The 21,023-nt window shown below is 44.2% G+C and overlaps 1 protein-coding gene and 2 long non-coding RNA genes across 3 annotated transcripts in view; 2 read left to right on the top strand and 1 right to left on the bottom strand.

Moving 5' to 3' along the window:
- Nucleotides 1-21,023, top strand: part of LOC146984789 (uncharacterized) — a 364,327-nt gene that overhangs the window by 58,836 nt on the left and 284,468 nt on the right. The window lies entirely within an intron of this gene.
- mafba (MAF bZIP transcription factor Ba) lies at nucleotides 5,685-9,691 on the top strand. Its single transcript, XM_085782212.1, has one exon. It carries the CDS (start codon nucleotides 6,193-6,195, stop codon nucleotides 7,417-7,419), a length of 1,227 nt encoding a protein of 408 aa, XP_085638338.1. The 5' UTR covers nucleotides 5,685-6,192; the 3' UTR covers nucleotides 7,420-9,691.
- LOC146984793 (uncharacterized) lies at nucleotides 12,869-18,410 on the bottom strand. The gene is made up of 3 exons (XR_015036172.1): nucleotides 18,004-18,410; nucleotides 13,489-13,592; nucleotides 12,869-12,984 (listed from the first exon to the last, which is right to left on the bottom strand). It is a non-coding gene; the product is annotated as an uncharacterized LOC146984793 (long non-coding RNA).

Raw genomic sequence — 21,023 nt, 5'->3', positions numbered from 1 at the left:
AAAAATGCCCGTTCGGCTCTTATCCCTTGAACTGCCCCATGCAGCATCCACCCACCTCCAGATCAATCATGCCCACACATTCACACTGCAATAAACTGACCTGGGGTCTGCTCGCTCATACTTCTCAGACTTCTTTTCTCTCACGTTCTCACACGAACAAATGATCTGTGATCATAAACATTTATACCTCACACACATGACAGGCAAATAAAATAAAGTCTTCTCAGATATTACACAGAGCCATCCGAGGCCTATTAAAACCCTTTCTTCACTCTTAGCATAATAACACACTGGTGCTGTATATACTCGACTATAGATGACGTACATTTTCCAGAATATTATATGTAGTGGAAATGTAATATAAGCCAGAGATATGGTCTGACAGCTGCATATGCAGACAATTAGAGAGGACTATGAACAACAAAGAGCACTGACATGTTAATGCCAGAAGGTATTTCATAGACCACAGTGATTAAGAGCAAAAACAAAGGAAAGGACAATTATTATACATTAGTTTTATGGGCGACATGAGGTGTATGTCCGTTGTTTTTTGAAAGAACCATGTGCTACTCGTGAGTGGAAATTAAAATTATATATTCAATTCAGTACATCAGAAGAATTGAGTCACTCGTACGTTTCTTTAGAATTACAGTAGCCGGTTATTGGCTTACAAAATACAGATGTAAACTGTGGTTATGACCAGAGAATACCAGGCTGTAATTATGTTATGCCTGCACTCTGATATTTGGTTCTTGTGGCGTCTTCTACATTCTGTGGTCACACGGCCCCAGTTTATGATAAAAACCAATGTTATGCATAAGCAAAGCAGCAGAGAGCCAACTGGAGCGAAGCCAAACTATTGTACATAGCATTGCAATTTACATTAATGAAATGACCACAGCAAAAGGCAGATTTATTGTTCTCTTTCTATGGGGATTAAGCCAGTACCAGTGCATACTGACATTTATTTGTTGTTATATTTACAACACGTCAATCAGAGACATCTAATCTCAGAAAAGGCCTACAATTATGCCTTGGCCTCGCCATCGTATATTTATATCCTCTCTGCCTCTGTCATTTAAAAAAAAAGACAAAAAAACTTCTGTTCTGAGAGTTGGAGCTGTCTGCATGGGGTTAGTGCTAAAAAAAAAAGGCTGCATGTCACTGATGATACACATCAAACTATTAGCAGTGAGTAAATGCGCCACCAGAGGCGCCCTGTCACAAGAAATAAGCTCTAATTTTCATTTTCCCCTGCAAACACAACCACCTTCTCACCGGGGGAACGCTGAGTGGAACTGCTGTGATAACGCAGGGGAAGAATTATGACTGTCAAAAGTAGGCGTGTGCATGAGAAAGAGAACATGCAGAGTAGAGTTTTTTCTTCTTCTTTTTTGGAAGATAAAGATTTGGTTTTCACTGTTTAATCGATACTTTTTTCATATTAATGAGATTGCCAGAATTTGCACTTATCTCACCTCTTGTTGTTTTCCCGAAAGACTCCTCAGTCAATTAGCCCTGATAAGGATGTTGGCTCTGCTCAGAGACTGGCCTCTGCCTGTTTACACAGACGACGCGTCTTAATAATACATGTTTTCACAGAGATAATCGATCAGTCTGGAGTAAACAAGAATGTCTGAGTAACTACATCTTGTAAAACGGAAGATGTGAGATTAGTGATGCAAAAGAAGGGGCCACTGTGTAAATAATTTCACCGATTTTTTTCAGAAACCCTTGCAGGCTGCTTTCAACATGTCTGCTCTCTCATTTTTTATGGCGTAATTACTATTATTTTATCCTGGAAAACTGTTAGTTAATTAGTGCAAACACCTGTTCACGCAGCGTAGAAATACGGTTGGCGCTGCTAAATTGATAAATTTCATTTAAATATGTTGAAGATGGAGTGATTTTCAGCAGATATTTAATCGATAATTGTTGATTATCAAATGTTAATAATGCCAAATTGATATCGCGTCTGTTTCGACATATTCTGGAAGTTAGGTTCTATGGGTTTTAATTCAGATAAATCATAAATGATGTGTCATATTTGTATATTCTAGTCAGATTTGCGTTTTTTATTCTCCAAGTAAAAAGTTTTAAAGGCTACGTTTTAAAATGTGAAGTAGGTGTGTAATGAAAGCGGCTCCGCTGGAAACTTTTAGGAGCTTGAAGCCGGGGGTGCATGAGCTCTGCGCGTCTCTCCTCTCCTCTCCCTCCTGCATCAAAACCCATCAAAGCTGCACTTCCGAAAGCTCCGTCCCTCCATCTCCATCCCTCACTCTCCCTCTCACGGGCCTTCCAACTCCGGCTACCTCCCGTTTCGTTCTGCAGTGTTTCCAGGAATGATCGCAGGGAGGACCATTTAGTTTCATCATGACGCACGCCAAACGGCCAAAACACCCCCGAATAAAAGAAGCATTAGTTCGCCTCAAAGTCAGACAGAAAGTCTGGGTTCTGGCTCTAAAAGAAAAAGGGAAAAGTAATCCTCATAGTCACTGCATCCTCCCGGAGTTAGAGCTCACACACTTCCGATGGGTCTTGGCAGTGCAGCCCGGCCTGCGGACAGCAGGTGCACATGCATGGATAAGTCCTGGAGCAGAGTAGAAATCCATATTTGTGATGGGGAATCATGACTGTTCCAGTAGAAGCTCCACGGGCCTCCAGTGTGAGACCATCGGGCCTGTTGCAGGTGTGAGATGTGAGCTGTGGGAAGCTCTGCAGCCACTGCAGCCTCCAATGCGTCAACTGTTAAATGTAACATTTTAAAGGTGATTTTATTTCTGTTATTCATTCCTAAAATCCGTAGGATGGGACTCTCATTAGGGGGCGAATAAGCAAGCATCAACACTTTTTTTCGCTGTCCATAAGCACACGGATCACTTAATAGATCATTAACCACCGATATGCTGCTGACATGGACGCTTTTTTACATCTTGTCTCTCCATTACAGCCCGTTATTACCGAGGGGGGAGAGCCGCCGGCAGGCCTGCCTGGATCTATTAGACGGTGGACTCGGGCTATATTAGAGAGCATTACGACCTAATGGGGGCTGCCGCCGGGTCGGCCTCGCTGGGAAGAGTTTCAGAGCAGCACGCCTCGGTACGGCACGGCTCGACTCGCTCAGGGCGCTTTAGAAGTTGGAGCTGAGAAGTGAGGAGCTCGTCTGCAGGTTCAGAGAATAAAAAAAAAGAAAAGGAGGATGACTGTTGCACACGCTACCTGCACTTTTCTGATTTGGAGCTGGAAAAAAAAACTTGGCTTGACTTTGCATGAGAGTGTATCAGTGCAAGACGCTGTTAGGCTGCAGAAGAAAAGTGTGTGTGTGTGTGTGTGTGTGTGTGTGAGAGAGAGAAAGAGACAGGTTCGGGATATTTGATCACCATTTCTCGACTAAGTAAAATTCATATTAAGAATTAAATACAGTCAAGCGCACTTCAATCACCCAAGCCTCAAAATAGTCAATTAGCCTATTTTAAGTTTGGTTAAAAATAATAATAATGTAGGCGCTTAGAAGGTTATAATAACCGACAAAAACAATAACTACTAAAAATGAAAAATAATTATTATTAGCAGTAGGCTAACAAACAGGTGACAGTCGTAAATCATCCTACTCGTGTGTAAAGCTCTGATGTTTGGTTGACAGGTGACTCTTCAAAAATATTAATATTCTTCGTAAAATGTTAATTAACAGTCTTTCATTTAATTATTTTATTTTATTTTAATTCAGCGGGCATAAATACCATAACTTTGATTTAGAAGTATAAGGAAGGATCTTGTGATGTTCGTCTTTGTTATTGATTTATGACATGAGTAGAGTTCATCTATTGATACACTGCTGCACAACTCAAACTGATGAAGAATTTTTAACTCAACAAATAAGCCCTTCATTATCGGATCTCATCTCTGGCAGCCTCCTCTCACACCCACAGCCTGATCAATAGAGCTCTGGTCGCGGCTGTGCAGCTCAACCGTGGATATGAGGTGGAAACGAAATGATAATCCAATCGATCTCTGCAATTGACTCATTTACAAGCAGTTTCTTTTTGCAGGGAAGCGAGACATTTGCTCACATCACTTCCCTTTTCCGTCTCCTCGGACAATTAAAAAACAAATTAAATCAATGACACTGCACACACACACACACACACACATCCACACACACACATCCACACACACTGGTCCTGCTGTGACCAAACTACCTGTTAGACAGTGTCACTGAGCCAATTAAACACGTGACGTAGACTCAAATGACAGAGATTAATTGTTGTCAGTCATAATTGCAGGGCGTGACCTTTAAAACGAGCAATAAACGCGGAGATAAAAATCTAAAAATAAAAATCCGAGGATATTTCCAGCCCTGTGCAGCAGCTTCACCGCTTCGTGTGTTGCCCACGCAGGGGCAGCCTTGAGCCTGTTTTCTGGTGAATCCCCCTGTTGTGATGCTGCTGCTGCTGCTGCTGCTGCTGCTGCTGCTGCTGCTCGGTGTAAAACAAACTGTCCGAGCCAAGACGAGCCTGATGTGGGAATCTGGGAGTAATAACAGGCTCAGAGCAACGGCAACTTCTCTTTCACCAGAGAGAATTACACTTAACCCATAATGATTATAACACAAGGTTACAGATACACACACACAGGAGTGATGTGGCCCAGCATCATATCAAAAAGAAAAGAAAAGGGGAAAAAAATGAAAAGAGGAAGCCATGAAGTTAAACGCAGCGAGGTCACAGTCTCCATGTGAGGATCACACACAAATAAATAACTGCAGGAATTACAGAGGATTTTATTGTGACTGTTGATTGTGTGGGTGTATTACTAAACTAAACCTCCGAGTGTGACTCAAAGCCAATAAGTGTGTTTGTGTCTGCAACATTAACAACGGGATAACACAAAGTTCTTTGTCCTTGTTTGCAGGAAAGGTCACAAGATAGAACTTTTGTTGGAATTTGATGAACTGGGTTACAACATCAATTTGCTACTGGCCTTTCTTTTTTTTGTGCTGCCAAATCCAGCCTTAGTGGTGATTAGGTGTCTACTGAATTTTTATGTGCACTTAGAGCATGCACTGCAATAAAAAATAAGGTGTAATGAGACCAACACATGAGCTTATTCTCTTGTAAATGAGTCGTCAAAGATGATTAGAACAAATCAAACAGCTTCGAGCACATTAAGGATTAAATACACTCTGTGAATCAAAGTGCAGATATGTGTTGTCCACATTGCCCTCCTCTGTGTTGCCCAGTAAAGACTAAAACGAGGCTTTGACGTTGGAAATGTTGGTTAAACTGAAGTTTTCTAACGGGATGTTGTGCTGGTAGAATTTCCACTGAGCATTGAAGCCTTTAACTCGCGCACATTTCTCTCATTCACATCTGAATCTGCCGCCAGTGATCCGCCAGTCTGTCGGTTCTGTAGTGTCCATGAAGTGAAGGCATTTCTCTCTCTCTTTCTCTCTCTCCTCCACTTTCCTCCCACCTCCTGCTTTTAGGGAAGTCGGTCAGCTGACTGTCTGAAGCTGTCAAGACTGTATTGTGCGCCCTCCTCTCCCTCTCTCTCTCTCTCTCTCTCCGCTCTGTTCTCCTCCTCCTCTTCCTCTCTTTCAGCGCAGAGTCCCTCTCCCATTGGCAGAGCGCTGCGGGTCCAGCCTTTCTCCTCGGCGACGTCACGGTGCGCTATAAGATAAAGCGCTGGCTGGCTCCAAGCGCAGTCTGCTGGATACCAGGGAGTGGGAGAGAGTGCGAGAGGCGAGCCTTTAAACCTCTGCGGTGCAGAGCTGGAAAAGCTGCCTTTCAGCGAAAATCAGACGCCCTATTTACTCTGCTTATTTGCTCCTATTATTTTCCTGGAGAAAAAAAAGGGACTTACAACCAAGAAGTTGCAACGAGGACTGGTGCCCGTCTCAGCGAACAAACGTGGTATTTCTTTTGCTTTTTTTTGTGCTTTTTTTGTAATTATTATTTATGCTGATTCAATTTTTTATGTGAATACACTTCTACTGAAGGGACTGAGGTTTTACTTTTGCACTGAGACGCACTGCTTTCTACCTCCTGCCTGGTCGCTCTGCCAGATTATCCCAGCAGAAGTAGGCTATATGACGCAAATCGTGTGCAGAGCATTAGTCTGAAAGTTTTCCTCCACTACTTTTTTTTTTTTTTTTTTTCGTTTTCCTTTTTTCCACCAATCACACGGTGTTTCATGCTACAGCAAGTCAGTGCGCAGCGGTGGAGGAGCCAAAAGAACTATTGCATGAAACAAGAAAGGAGAGAAGAGACGCTGATTAATAAGTCAGTTTTTGCGACGCTTGCAACTACCTTTGCATATCTGCAAAAGAGTCGAGACAGCAACATGAGCACAGAGCTGAGCATGGGTCCGGAGCTACCCAGCAGCCCTCTGGCTCTGGAATATGTCAATGATTTTGACCTGATGAAGTTTGACGTGAAGAAGGAAGGCCTGGCCGGGCTGGAGCGCAACGGGGTGCGCCAGTGTAACCGCCTCCAACCCCAGGGTTCAGTGTCGTCCACCCCCATCAGTACACCCTGCAGCTCGGTGCCCTCTTCGCCCAGCTTCAGCCCCACAGAGCAGAAGAACCACCTAGAGGAGCTGTACTGGATGCCCAACAGCGGGTACCACCAGCAGATAGACCCGCAGACGCTAAGCCTGACCCCGGAGGACGCGGTGGAGGCCCTGATCGGAGCCACAGCTCACGGCCACCCCCCGCCGCCGCATGTGCAGCAGCAGCTCCAGCAGCAAGGCGCTTTCGAGGGCTACAGGGGCCCGCACCACCACCACAGCCACCACGGCCACGGCCAGCAGCACCACCACCCGTACGCGGGGGGCATCCCACACCACGGAGAGGAGCTGTCCGGGCACCCGGGCGGACACAGCCACCCACACAGCCAGCATCACCACCACCACAGCCAGGACCCCGACAGCCCGTCCCCGGTGTCCCCAGACCCCCACCAGCCGCTCCATCACCACCGCCACCACCACCACCACCATGCACACGGCCACCTGGGCCAGTCGGGGGGCCACCACGGCTCCGGGGGCGGACTCAACGTGGAGGACCGCTTCTCCGACGACCAGCTGGTGTCCATGTCGGTGCGGGAGCTCAACAGACACCTACGGGGCTTCACCAAGGACGAGGTCATCCGCCTCAAGCAGAAGAGGAGGACCCTGAAGAACCGGGGCTACGCGCAGTCCTGCAGGTTCAAGCGCGTGCAGCAGAAGCACGTGCTGGAGAACGAGAAGACGCAGCTGATGAACCAGGTGGAGCAGCTGAAGGCAGAGATCAGCCGCCTGGCGCGGGAGAGGGACGCCTACAAACTCAAGTGTGAGAAACTGACGGGGTCGGGGGCCAGTAACGGGTTCCGCGAGGCTGGTTCAACCAGTGACAACCCGTCATCACCAGAGTTCTTCATGTGAGTTGTCATAGCCTTTTCTTGTGAACCCCCCCCCCCACCACCCTCCAACCCACCTTCCTCACAACAAACTCTCCCCCCCTCCACCTTTCCTTTCTCCACAAGTGACTGACTGGCTGATAATAATCCACACCTCCCATACTGTTTATGATTATACGAATAACGGTAACAATTATATTCATATTAGAAGAATAATCCATCAAATAGTATTCTCATATATTACTCATCTCTCCATCCACGTGTCAACTGAGATACAAAGAGCAACGTAGTGTCTGACCAGTCGCAGAATCTTTGTAGATTAGTTGCTTGTAGTGAAGAGACTTTTTTCTTCTTCAGAGAAGAGGATCGGCTGATGAACTTTTTTTCCCTCCTCTCTCGCTCTCTTTTGAGGCTACAGCTTTTCAATAATCTGTAAGTAGTGTGGGATGGCGTCGAGGCAGTTGTCTTGTCATTTTGTTCTCTAAAACGATGACACTGTTATGAAACAACGAAGCAGGCCTGTTCGTGGCAGCCTGCAACTCATCAATGAGACTCACATTCAGACAAGTGGGCCCCGTAAATCTGAGACACAACACAAGAAAAAAATCTCCAAACAGCAAAAGACTCCACTTTATGCAAAAATTTAAACTTCTGTCTACTAACCCGTCACGGGGTGGGTGGGTGGGGGGAACGTTTTATGCAACATCTCATTGATTTATTGCCTGCTTGGTTATATTCGAATATATATTGAAACAAAAAACTGCATTAAATATTAATCCTGCATGCTGGACATGTACGGTAATAATTTCTATTTTGTACTTTCATCTTCTCGTGTATATTAAGAGCATGTTGTTGATCTGCGCTTCTCCATAGTTTTTTGGGGGTTTAGAGAATTGCAGCGGGGACAGAACAGCAGGACTGCCGGTGCAGTATCATATGGTGTGGGTTTCTTTGAGCTTGTAAATATTATGCAACCGCAAAACTGCACAACAAGATTGAGGAGGCTGGTTTGAACTTCTTTCTTTCTTTGTGTTGTGTTTTTTTTTAATTTCATTTATTTTTTACGTTTGTTTGTTTGTTGTTGTTTTTTTTGTGTGTTTTTTTTATCATTTTGGGGGTATTGATTTAGAGAGGAGTGCATTTTTTCAGTTGCATTTAAAATACAACAAACTTTGTGTGTCAAGTGCACTTTTGGATAATGATTTTAAAAGTTTTCATTTTGAATTTTGTGCAGACCTCCCTCCAGGAAGACATACTATGATACTATATTGTGATATTATTCAAGGCAGGCCTAAAGTGCAAGAGGTTTTAGAGCAGTATCTGGACACATGTGACACCGAGGAGACAAACATGTGGCCACGATATTATTCCACCCAGAGTGCACAGTCCAGGCATTTGCGCATCAAGTTTTCTACATAGTGGGTCACACACACACACACACACACACACACACACACACACACACACACACACACACACACACACACACACACACTAGGGCCAGTGCCCTCTGTCGTTTTGACTCTCACACAAGTGAAGTGTTGTCTGCCTTTCTATTAACTCTTTCACAAACCACATCAAACCCAGAGTAAACCTCATCCTCTCATTCCAATTGGCGGCCACCTGTAGCACATTTTTCACTGGGCCTATTAAGGATTTATATTTTTAACAATATTTAGGAAAAAGTGCGACAACGTACTCGTCAGGGGTTTTATGTAGAGTTAATATTTAGATAACACAAGCGTTTTCATACAAAGTTTGGACTGTTAATGCTCTATATGTGTTTCCTGATTTTTTTTTCTGCCGGTCAGTAAAAAAGGGGATTCAGGTTGTGCAAATTCTCAAAATGAAAACAATATGTATGTTATGTAATATGTTCTTTTTCGTCTGTTTTATTATTATTTGATGATTCTGGTTCTGCTGGCCAGATGCATAGTTAAAAGTTTTTATTTTAATGATTTAAATTAACAAACTGTTGGATCATATCGAATAAGCATGGTGCTTGCATTTGAACCTATTGTTGAGAAGTCACGCATTTAACAATCTTTGGTTTATTACTGATTCAACTGTGTTGAAATGGAACTGAAACTGCAGCAGCGGGTTGTTGTTATGTTTTCGCCGTTTCCGTGTACTTTGCGATGATGGGGATCAATTTTCAATCCTGTTTATATAAATAATAGTTAAACACTTAAATTTGAACTGTTCCATTCAGGCTGGTTTCTGTTTTGTCTTATTTTTTGGTTGTTTTTGGAAGAAATTGTTTCCTATTTTGCTTATTAAAGTCATTGAAATGGCAATGATAACTTCTCAGACTTTTTTTTCTCCTGCAGTCATAGGAAAGATCTGTGATATGATATCATACCAAAAACCAGGCGCAGACTGAGTCACAGTAAAAACATATTACCAGTAATTAATATTCCCACACACACACACTGCAGAGACAGTAGCGCCAGGGTACACTCACTTTACTGCCAGTGATTAAAACGAGAGGAGGTTGTTGATAGCAGGCAGCCACAGCTCTCAGAGAAAGAGGCAGACTGTGGTGCAGTTTAGGGGGAAATTATCTTCTCTCCGCAGAAATAATTTGGGCTGACCTTTAACTTGTTTGTATTTCATTCATCCTTGGCGTTTATTTTATTTTCAGCCTTAAGAATGACTTTGGATCAAAGCCTACTGGCCCACTGTGATTAGATCCCAGGGTCTGGCCGCTCGTGAGGCTCTGCAGGGAGATTCCTGCACATGCTGCTGGCCTCTGCTGGCATGCTGACTTCTGCAGAAACCCCGCCGTCACAGGAGCGCACGGTAAAAGGAGATCTTTGACCTTGCAACATACCGGAGGAAAGAGATGAAAACCTCACATTTACATTAAGTGGGACATTTTCTCTCGTTTTTTTCTCGCCTTTTTTTTTTTTTAGCTTTTCGCCGTGCATGGCTTTGAATTCACTTAAAGGCTCAATCTTGCTGGTTCTTACTCAATTCGAGTCTTTACACAAAAAAAAAAAAAAAAAAAAAGTCCGCCCCTGTCGCCTAATGCGCTGAGCCAGACTTCAGCTTCAGAATAATCCCCCCGTGCGCGCCTGCGGGTGTGATATTGTTATGTTAACATTAATAAAATTTATGATTGCCATGTGTCAACACACTGGCTGTGTTTTAGCAGCCCGTGTCCCTCTAATCGCTGCTACATCGTTGCTACATGCAAATATGCGCACAGAATATCTGGGACTTCATGTCATTGATTTGCTTTACAAATGAGCTGCAGCGTCGAGGGGGAAGAAGAAGCGTCCGTGACCTGGACGCACAAAAACAACAACAAAGCCCGTCGCTGTGTAAAACGTGTGTCTGTCCGGATGTAGTAAGAGGGAAGGATAGAAGAACAGTAGAAGAAGAGGAAAGGAGTAAGTGTTGAACTGGTCCCGGGCTAGAGTTTCTGGTGTCAGAACATTATCTGCCCCGTGTCTGCACATTCTCAAGGACAAAACCGCTAGGCACAGACTCAACCAATGAGACCCAAGGAAGGCGAGTCTAGTTTACACACACACACACACACACACACACACACACACACACACACACACACACTGGACAGCCCTTGCAGCCTGGGGGCACGAGTGCAGCTGGGGTGAACCAAGAGAAAACGGCCTTACAGTTAGGATAATAACCAAAAAATAAAAAATAACAAAAAAAAAAAAGTGTTTGGTTATCCATGGGGTCTTTTTCACCCTCTGCAGATTGGATAGAAAAGCTGCTGTGTGGGTCAGACACACACAAGAGGGAAAAACTGCCATTCTGCAATATGTGCAGTATCATATGGTCTAACATGACTTCAGAGCTCAACGCACAGGCTGATGTTCAGCTGGACCTGCAGAAACTAAAGAAAAAGAGTCTGAACGTGATCACCGAGGCCTGGGAGGGAAATCAAACACACAGCTGCACAATCATCTACATTCAGTGTCTGAGTCACCACATCGGCTTAAATCGTTGCATTGAGACATCTCAAAGAGTAATCAATTCATCATTTTAAAAATGTATAATCACAAACTAATACACACAAATGGATGTTTTAAAGTGTACCTGTGACATGTTGCTGTATTATCGATGATTGTGTGTCATCATTAATGTTGCAGAAATAATAGCCAGAGGACGTTTTATCAGTTTCCTCCCTGCAGGATGTGTTTAAGAGTTTGCAAAAAAAAAAAAAAAAGCCAATGATGTGTTGTACTTCATAGAGAAACGCATAATGGAACATTTTAAAAGGAAAAGGAAAGTGAGAGTAGTGGAGAAAAAGGCAGATGGGGAAAGTAGAGGAAAGCATCAACCTCAGCTCAGCGGAAGAACCAAGGACACAGTGACCAGGCGTACTGTAATGATTTTAGTCTCCGATCACACATTCACGCCCCCCCACAGAGATCCTATCTGCATTCAGCTGCTCTGCCAGCCTGCACCTCCAGCTCCTGGTAGCAGCAGCAGCAGCAGCAGCAGCAGCAGCAGCAGCTCTGAAGGGCCCGGGGATGACAGCCCTGAACCTGGCCTGCTTCTGTTCACCGCCTGGACCTCAAAAACATTTTGAATCTCGAGGCAGAAAGGCCAACGACTTGTGAAAACTGCCTGAGTGCTGGTCTCAGCCCTGCTGCAGGTATTTCAAAGCCCTTAAAGAGTGTGTGTGCATCTCTGCCTGCTCTATACGTTCAGACCCTAAACACCACAAAGTCATTTGCATCCTGCATAATTTGTAAAACAGAAGTGAGGTAATCTTTTTTCTTTTTTTTTTTTTGCTAATTTTATCGTATTTGCTCCATTCACAGGGCCACATGTGCTTATTTTAATTACCACCAGCCTTTGTATGGTTTGAACTCCTCCTGCACTATCATGTTGATTTAATTACTTTTAGATAAAATTCCATTTAGCTGTATTGCACACACACACACACACACACAGGCTCACGTATGTACACACACACACACACACACACACACAGTCCAGCCCACTGCTACACCAGTGGTCCATTGACTTTCATTGGAAGTGACTTCCCTGCTACTCTAAATCACAATGATTTCCTGGGGAATTAAAGCAGGCTTTTCCCAAGAGACACACACTAGAGAGCATTAACCAGAAATGGAGGGGGGTGTTTCAGAGTGTGTGTGTGTGTGTGTGTGTGTGTTAGTGTTCACCTACCAATACAAACACTATGAGAATAGTGTATGAAAGAAATATGTTGTTGTGATCGGTCTTTATCTATCTGTGTTTTAATTTATACTGCTGAGTGTTGTCAGACTCTCCTTGGCCTTGAAAATGTTTGCTTGTGTTTTCCAAGTATTCACTATGTCTCGTACGTGTGTGTGCGTGTGTTTCAGACCGACTGTTGGAATCTCACAGTTTTCAGCGCACTGGACTGGAGTCAGTGGCAATCAATCTCCACCATCCTCTTCTCCTCGTCTATTCCTCATTTCCCCCCCTCTCTCTCTCTCTCTCTCTCTCTCTCTCTCCATCCTTCTTCTGCTTCTCCTCTCGCTCGGTCCTCAGCCGAGCCGGTCTGGTCCTGTCCTGAGTCCAGATCATGACAGCATCACCGCGTCTGTTATTTATCTTCAGCCTGTTACACAAAAGCGAAAACACACAACGATTTACACTCACAAAATAAGCACATCACTTCTTTGACTAACAATGCACAGACTGTACTTTCTTACAGTGTGTGTTACATCTTCTTCATGTACACAGCCACACATATTATATATACAAAAATACAAATCCAACTTTACCTTGCCAAGAGCTGTCTCCACTAGTATTTAAATTTAAAATTTGTGGTTACTTGTTTTGCATTTGATGTGGAAAATTGCAACTGGCAGAAAATATTATTTTACACATAAGTGTGCCCACTGCTTGACAGTAAATCTACAACTTTATTATAAATGTATGTTCATGTAACAATGTAATTAAATCAGCACAGGTGATGATAATATCTGCAAAGGCTCTATTTTCCTAACAGTTGCAGACGAGAAGTCGCCGCTTTCCGCTGACCTCATCCACCACAGCCTTTCTTTGTGATGAATTTGTACCTTCATGGTCACAACCAGTCAATGGTCTATATGATGGATACCTATGGCCATGGCCGCAGAGAGTCGATGAAAGTGACCCATGTGTACATCTCTGCTTCCGGGATATGAAACCCAATTCCGGGTGAGATTGATCCATGTCTGGCCGCTGCAGGGATGAGGCCAGGGGGACAAGATAAGAGCAGACACCGAACAGTCAATGATACGTTTGAACCGTCAACCTCTACTGCAAACAGGACGCTGCTATTGTGACTTTTAAAGGTATACAAACCATATTTCATCAGGACGTGTGAAAGGCACTCAGAGTTGTTAAAGCATTGCTGGCGTACACTGAAGATCACTGGTGAAGGAAGTATCTCATACTTAACAAAATCTAATATTTTCAACTAAATAAATTAACAATTAAAAATTTCTATATGCAGAAAACTAAACTAAACTGTCCCTTGTGAATGGCATACCAGTGTTTATGGTGTTAAAACAGATCATTTTTGCTGAGCGGCCACTGTTTGCATTAACAGCTGTTTACTTACCACTAGCATCAACGTTAGCATCACATTTTATTTTGTTATTCATAATGAACTGTGTCACGTAGAGCAAGGCCAATGTTAATTCCTGTTTTGCTTAAATTTCTTCTTTGTTCAGAATTAAGGATCTTTTGATCTTTGGACCAATGATTGAAAAAAAATCTTCAATGTGAAGACATTTTTTTCCAAAATCTGGGAATCTGTGACGCACTTTTGCACTTACGTATGTCTGACAATTGGTTTCTAACATTTCATCAAAAACGATCTTTATAGCCATTCGTCTTGGTTAAAAATGTCTATAAAGATTATATAAATATAAATGGTGTGACGTCGATGTGTAACCTAGCAGTCAGTTAACTCTGCTGCACCTGCACCGTCTTGCATGAGCGCCGTCTGTGTGCTTTGTGCATGTGTACTGTATCATCTCCACTCTGTGTACGCTGCTCTGGCCTGTTGTCGCCCTAAGATGTGAGGTAAATAATTGAATGGATCCATTAATAAATAAAGTGCATGGGGGGGGGAGAGGAGAGGTGGGAGAGACAGGTCACTCATCTTTACAATCACTGTGCAGGGAGTGGCATGACTGCAAACACACCGCCACTTCTCCCTGTCTGTCTGTCTCTCCCTCTCTCTCTATGCTGCTTTTCTCTCAAAGAGTTGTCTGGACATAATAAGCATTAGCTGTAGTGAACTCCGACTGTGAGCTCAGAGCAGGATGTGGCATTTCAACACATTTCCTCTCTGATCCACTGGGACGAGGCTACTTCCTGTAAAACAGGTGGAGGGAGGTAACATGGAGCTACCACCACCGCACCAAGCCAAGTCTACCTTCCACCTAGCCAAACTGTTCCAGCAGGTAAATTACAGCACTGTCGTTCTTCTATGCTACAGCTGGTATTCAATAGAAAAACTTGCCAAGGGAGCTGTAAGCGCAAAAGGCAAATTTGAACTTGTGGTTTTGAACCATATACAATTTTAAGAGGATTCATTATCAGCTATTGAAAAACTGCAGTAGTTTGCTGAAAATATGTTTCCTGTTAGATGCCTTTTTGGCTGACGATAATTTTATTCTTTGTCTTCTGCCTCAGGAGCACTTACACAGAACCAGACTTTAGTAGTTTTTTTTCTGCCCGTATTTGTCTGCTTTTTGGGAAATAAATCAGAAAATGTAATTCTGGGAGCAAACACCAAATGGAGTTTGAATCCAAGTTCCACCGACAAATCAAAAGAGCAGGCCTCAAAATCACGTCACAGCTCTTACATGCCCAGAAAGTTTTTATTCTGTCTTTACTAATTCTACACTAATGCTCACTCACTGCTTTCTGCTTTCTCTCTCACCCATTCACCCAGTTCTCGCATTTGCTCTCTTGCTTTCCCCTTGTTTTCTCTTTCTCTGTGCCTTCTTTTTTATTTTACAGCCTGATCTCTATTTAGATTTCCTCGTTTGGAGTTGCCACAACGCTCCCCACTGCCAACATCTGTAAGTGGTTTGGAGGCAAGAGACACTATGGAAAAACATCAAAAAATAAAAAAGAAGCAGAACGGCGCTCCACTACCAGGGTTAGATAGAACAGAGGCTGTGAGAAGGATAGGCCGTGCTCTGACTGACTCCAAGTAGAAGCTTGGCAGTGGAGGGAGGTGAGTGTCAGGGAAAGACATACATACCTGGCAGTGTACTGTACTGTACTGTATGCCTTATGGCACCTGCACACACTGTACTGCAGCTCAGGGGCGCACAGGCAGCGTGTGGAGTTCTTGAGACCCCACAGTTTGGGGTTTACTGGGGACTGACCTCAATCACGTGTCGGGTTTTAGGCAGATTGGACTTAAGCTGCAGCACTTTTAAAGAGATTATGTTATTGAAAGAGATTAGGGGAAGTAGATACATTGAAGGGAGCTAATGAGGGGTTTCTCCCTCCCCAGCTGCCAGCCTAATTCTGTGCTCACTGTCCTGTTGATAATACACACTACAATAGTATTACTGTGGCATTAGAGGCTTTACAGTGTCGTGGCAGTGACAGCCACACAGTTGATAGTGTGGTAGGGGTTCAGACGGCTGTGTTGTTGCCTTTACTGTATCATTTTGTTGTGTGAGCATGTGGCTGCTCTTTATGCACATGTGTTAGGGCGAGAGAGGAGAGTTTGTGTGTACAGTAGGGTCTCATTAGGTAATGAGGATGATTACGCTGCATTAGGTGGTGGAGAAGAGAGGCAACAGCCACAGGGTGGGAGGGGAGAGGGGAACATGTGTCTGTGATTTGCGGCATAAGCACATACCATTTAATTGACACAAGCTCTCTCTGCCGCCTGATTGGTGCAGAGCTGTCCTCTGCGCGTCTTCTTGGCCCTCTCCGTCCTTGACTCGGAGGTCAGAGAGACAGATGTGGTGTGAAAGGGGCGGAGTAGGGGAATGCAGCGAGTGTGGAAAGGTACTGGGCTGACAGTCGGCTGCGGCTTCCAGCCCAGTCAGTACCTTAAGAGGCAGAGAGTGGAATATTGGACCCGTGCAGAAGTGTTTTGTAGGTCAGCCTGTCGCAGCCATGTAAAGCAGAAGCAGAAGATGGAAAGGTTTTGTCTGGGAGTCCCCATGACAGATTGTTAAGTAATGCTATATGAGTCGTCTGAAGGAGCAGTTGAGAAACTACCAGAGTATAACCCAGCATAGAGGAGCAGTTGGCTGCATGTGTGAAGAAAGGCTTCCCTTTGCATGGAGCTGCCCTCTCTATTCCCCTTCTATAAGTAGGCAGGTATTTTTACCAAGGATAAAGTGCTGACCCAGTCTCAGGTAATTACACCCCAGTTGGGCTTTGGCACAGACATGTCAGGGCGTTGCTGAGTGCACCTTACACCCCAGCTACGGGTAAACCACACTTATCTCACTATTTACAAGCCGGTAGAGCCTCGCTCCACAGGACAGAGAGGGAGGGGGGCATACCTTGGCAAGGCCTGGAAACCTTTCTCCTGGCAAAGGAACACTGACATCCCAGCCCCCATCAAAGAACAACAGAAAGGACACAAAAGAGATGAAACTATATTCCTTATTTATGCAGAGCATGTAATCAAAGTAAGGAAAAAAGCAACAGAAACACTGCCAAACAAGGAGAGGGATTCTGGCAATGTTGTGCCCATGTGTGGTACATTTCCTGGCACCAATTCAATCCAATAATCCGTAAGAGGGTTAAGCATGTTATAATCACTTCTAACATAATAATGTTGAATGATCATGAATGATGCATATCTTTCTTAGAAGCGGGTTTTAAAGAAAATAATGGCTCCATTAACGCGTCAGGATGTGTTGATGACTTGAGAAGCATGACACCGCACAGAGTTGTGATTAACATAATAATGTAATTCCGCCATATGATCTTATCTAAACATACAGCACATGAAGGTATTTAAGGTCTGCAGCTTGGCCCAAAGCCAACAGAACCTCAGGGTATTTGAACTAAGGCTCATTTACAGGCTCAACCCTAACATATAAACACTGATCCTCAGCAAACAAAGGAACAGTTTCATATACATTTCACTATTAAACCCAAAATGATGAAGTGGATAAGGTGCAATGATCATTTTGTCTTCATTTCATCACACACACACACACACTCTTAACACACTCACCAAGAATGCTGGCAAGTGAACAGGTTGGAACTTGCTCACTTACTAAGTTTGACTGTTTTGGATAGATAATTATAGAGAATATAAAAACAATCAAATAGGCGAGGCAGAGAGCTTAAAAGGCACTTTTGTTATTTCTCTCACATCACGCTGAATTGACTTTTGGTTGACTTTAAGATGTTGGCTTCAGGCCGAAAAAGGTTTTTTAGCCACCGCGCCAGGCCACTGCAGCGTTTGACATAAATTGTTTTACTAGCTTCAGAAAGATGGAGGGTTCAAATTATGATCACTTTGAATCATTCCATTTAACACTGATCCATCTTTTCGCAAAGGCTGGACCCAAAACCATGATAATAAAAGCACACTTCACCACCACAAAGCAAAGCCATTACTTTGGTGTTTCATTTATTATAACCATACCCTGTATTTAATGCTGTTGTCAAGATGACATTAGCCCCAGCCTCAAATCCATGTACAGTCCCACTACGCGATGCCTTTGAGAGAAAAGTCTGCACTGGAAGCAGCGAACATGTGTTTTTCAGACTTTGTGTGTGAGCAGAGCAGGAAATCTTTAGACCCTGTTGTCTTTAGTAGAGACTTTCTCCAGTATCTATATATCTTCCCTCCCATTAAATGCATGTTCTATGGAAACTATGTGCTGTGTGTTGCTAGGCAAAGCCGGGGCTAAGGGAAATGGCTGTGGTCAGACCATAGTCCTTCAGAGAGGAGAAAAGAGCCAACCAAGGAGGAGGAGGACAGAGAAGAAGTAAAAGTAAAGAACTTTCTGAATTTGAATCATTCACCTATGAACGCACGCACACGTATGTGCGAGCACACGCATGCACGGAGGCACGAACACGCTTGGGCTGTTCCAGCTGAGGTGCTGTGTGTAATAATACGCTGGTGGGAATGTGCCACTGCACGTTAATTCTCCCTTCACGCTTGCGTTGAGGAACACAGAGCCTCTAATTGATGCTAAACAAACTGCTGACCCAGACTCAGGATGAAGGTCTGTCAATGATGCACACGCACAAACACACACAAGTACACAAACCGTAAAATGTAAAAATTTGCACCCGTATTTACAAAAAGTGAGTATGCTCAACGCATCTGATGTTTCATGGCTGCACACTTCTTTTTTTTCTTTTCTTTTTTGCGTAGCACGAGAGGCTTTATAGGTGCAGAGCCTGAAAGTCACATGCAGAAGAATGAAATCCTGAGGTGGCACTCTGCGATGCCCTTGGATGGATTTTTGGAGGAACATTTGGGAATGTGTGTGTGTGTGTGTGTGTGTGTGTGTGTATGCCTGTGTTAGGTGACCCTTGTGGTGGGTGGGGGGCCTGAGAAGGTAAACTCCTACTCATCCTTGTCACACAGAAACACAGGCACACATACACACATGTCGGCCCCTAAAGGAAGCTCCAGGGAGGCACAACGACGCCTTTGTGCGGGCCAGATTTCCCATGTCTCCCTGCTCCAGCACACAGATAGATCATCTCAGTATAGCCTGCTGGATGAAGGGCAAGTGCATGCACGCCGCGGAGAGAGAGAGAGAGAGAGAGAAAAAAAAGGGAGGGAGAAAAAGAGTGGGAAAGAAGTCACAACCCAAACCACTTCTTTCCTTTCTCTTTTCACATTTTCCCCTTGTCTCTTGTCTCCCATGTCTTTACCCCTCTCTCTCTCTCCCTCCATACCCTCCCCCCTTTTCTCTCCCCTCTCTCCGCAGAGGAATCCAGTCTCTCCGTTGGGATTGGAGCTCTTTGAAGGTGATCCAGAACTGTACTGCTCGCTGCCTCCGCTGCCGCTGCTCTCCTCCCTCCCTCCCTGCCTCCCTCCTTCCATCTCCCCTCTACCCTCCCACCTCTCAGCCCTCAGGGGGCCTGGATGCTGTTCAACCAAGAGCAGCCGTGCTCCAAATCCAGGCCTGGGCTTAGCCCTCCTGCCGCAGGCCTCACTGGCTGTCCCACTGCACCACAGAGAGACAAGGGGGTGGGAGGCCGGCCTGGCAAGAGAAGAGTAAGGGAGGAGGGGTGACACAGGAGGAAAGTGTGAGGTGTGTTTGGTCACATTCACGTTTAACATTTCAGACAGAGGGAGATTAGGAGGGGTATGCTGCAAAGTCTATCCAAGCAAAACTTTTTCTAAACCCAGCTCCCTCTTCTTCCTGGTCATCTCTCCGCTTTTCTCTCGCTCCTTCACAAAACTGTTTATTTTCCCTTTCATTTCATCCTCACACTCCCTCCTTTTTCCATCCCACTTCCCCTCTCTTCCCTCCATCCCAAGGGCAAGCTCTTCATGGACTCGTCAGACTGGTTTCTTTGGCACACCTCGAACACACAAACACGCACTTGGGTGCCAACATACACTCAGGCACATACCTCTTCATTTTAACAGAGGGTCCTTCACTCAATGCCTCAGAGTGGAGCAGGAAAAAGACAGAGAATGACAAACAGACAAGGGAAGAAAAAAAAAGAGAGAGAGAGAAGAGGCAGATAAAGAGAGGGAGTGAACTGTGCATTCCTTTGGCTTGCCTGGCTCGGGAGCACAGGAGACGTGTTGCTGGCTGTTCGGTTTATTATCCCCAAGCCATATGGGTTGGCAAGCTTTTGGGGCGTGGTGGAATACATTTGTGTGTGTGTGTGTCAGGGTAAGGCCACGAGTGTGATTGTACTTGTATTATGTCTTTTATCACCTATAGTGCATATCTGTGTGTGTTCCAGGCCACAACAACCTGAGGAAGCACACTTTCAGGTTAATAAAACATAAAGCCGCTTCCAGTGCCTCTAAGCTGACATACCGATTCACACCACACATTTATTCACATGCACACACAAGCAAATTTATACAAGCTGGTAATTTCAGCTATTTGTGACATAAATGGTTTAATTGCAATTTAATTGTGATCACATGCTGGTATGGTACCATGCAGTTCATTCGAGATACAGCTCTAGTCGATATTAGAGGAGAATTCTGGTTTCTCGCAAACGGGATCTGTTTTTGTAGTTGTGTGGGAACACAGCGACGACAATACGACAAAGTCCAACAGCGCAAAAACACACATATGGTCAGATGATCAGACGGGTTGTGATCAAGCACACAGATTAGCCAGATTAACTACGCCACCTAATGTGAAGGTAAAACCCAAAGTCAATAATAATCCCTCTGCAAACATGTACAGATACAATAAGTAACAGATGACACCTGTGTATAGTTACACAGCTGCTATGTGCTTTAAGTTATGGTTAGGGGTTATTCAGTTGTATATCTACATAAATTAGTGAGTGTATTAAAGGTTAAATTCCTTTTACAGGTATGTCACCCTAATAGGCCAATAAAAGTTGATTCTGATACATATGATGATCTGAGATGAAGACGACTGTAAAATATGATAGTTACAGTATTCAATTCTACTATTCACTTTTTTTTCTCCTGCAAGTTTG

The sequence above is a fragment of the Trachurus japonicus genome, chromosome 7 (genome assembly GCF_045865225.1).
Source record: "Trachurus japonicus isolate A0001 chromosome 7, Traja_1.0".
Classification (NCBI taxonomy): domain Eukaryota; kingdom Metazoa; phylum Chordata; class Actinopteri; order Carangiformes; family Carangidae; genus Trachurus; species Trachurus japonicus.
Note: the sequence above shows the minus strand (reverse complement) of the source record. Positions and strands in the feature narration are given on the sequence as shown.

What these genes read in the sequence shown, in the direction of transcription:
- mafba (XM_085782212.1), top strand. Translation starts at nt 6,193, where the DNA reads ATGCTACAGCAAGTCAGTGCGCAGCGGTGGAGGAGCCAAAAGAACTAT.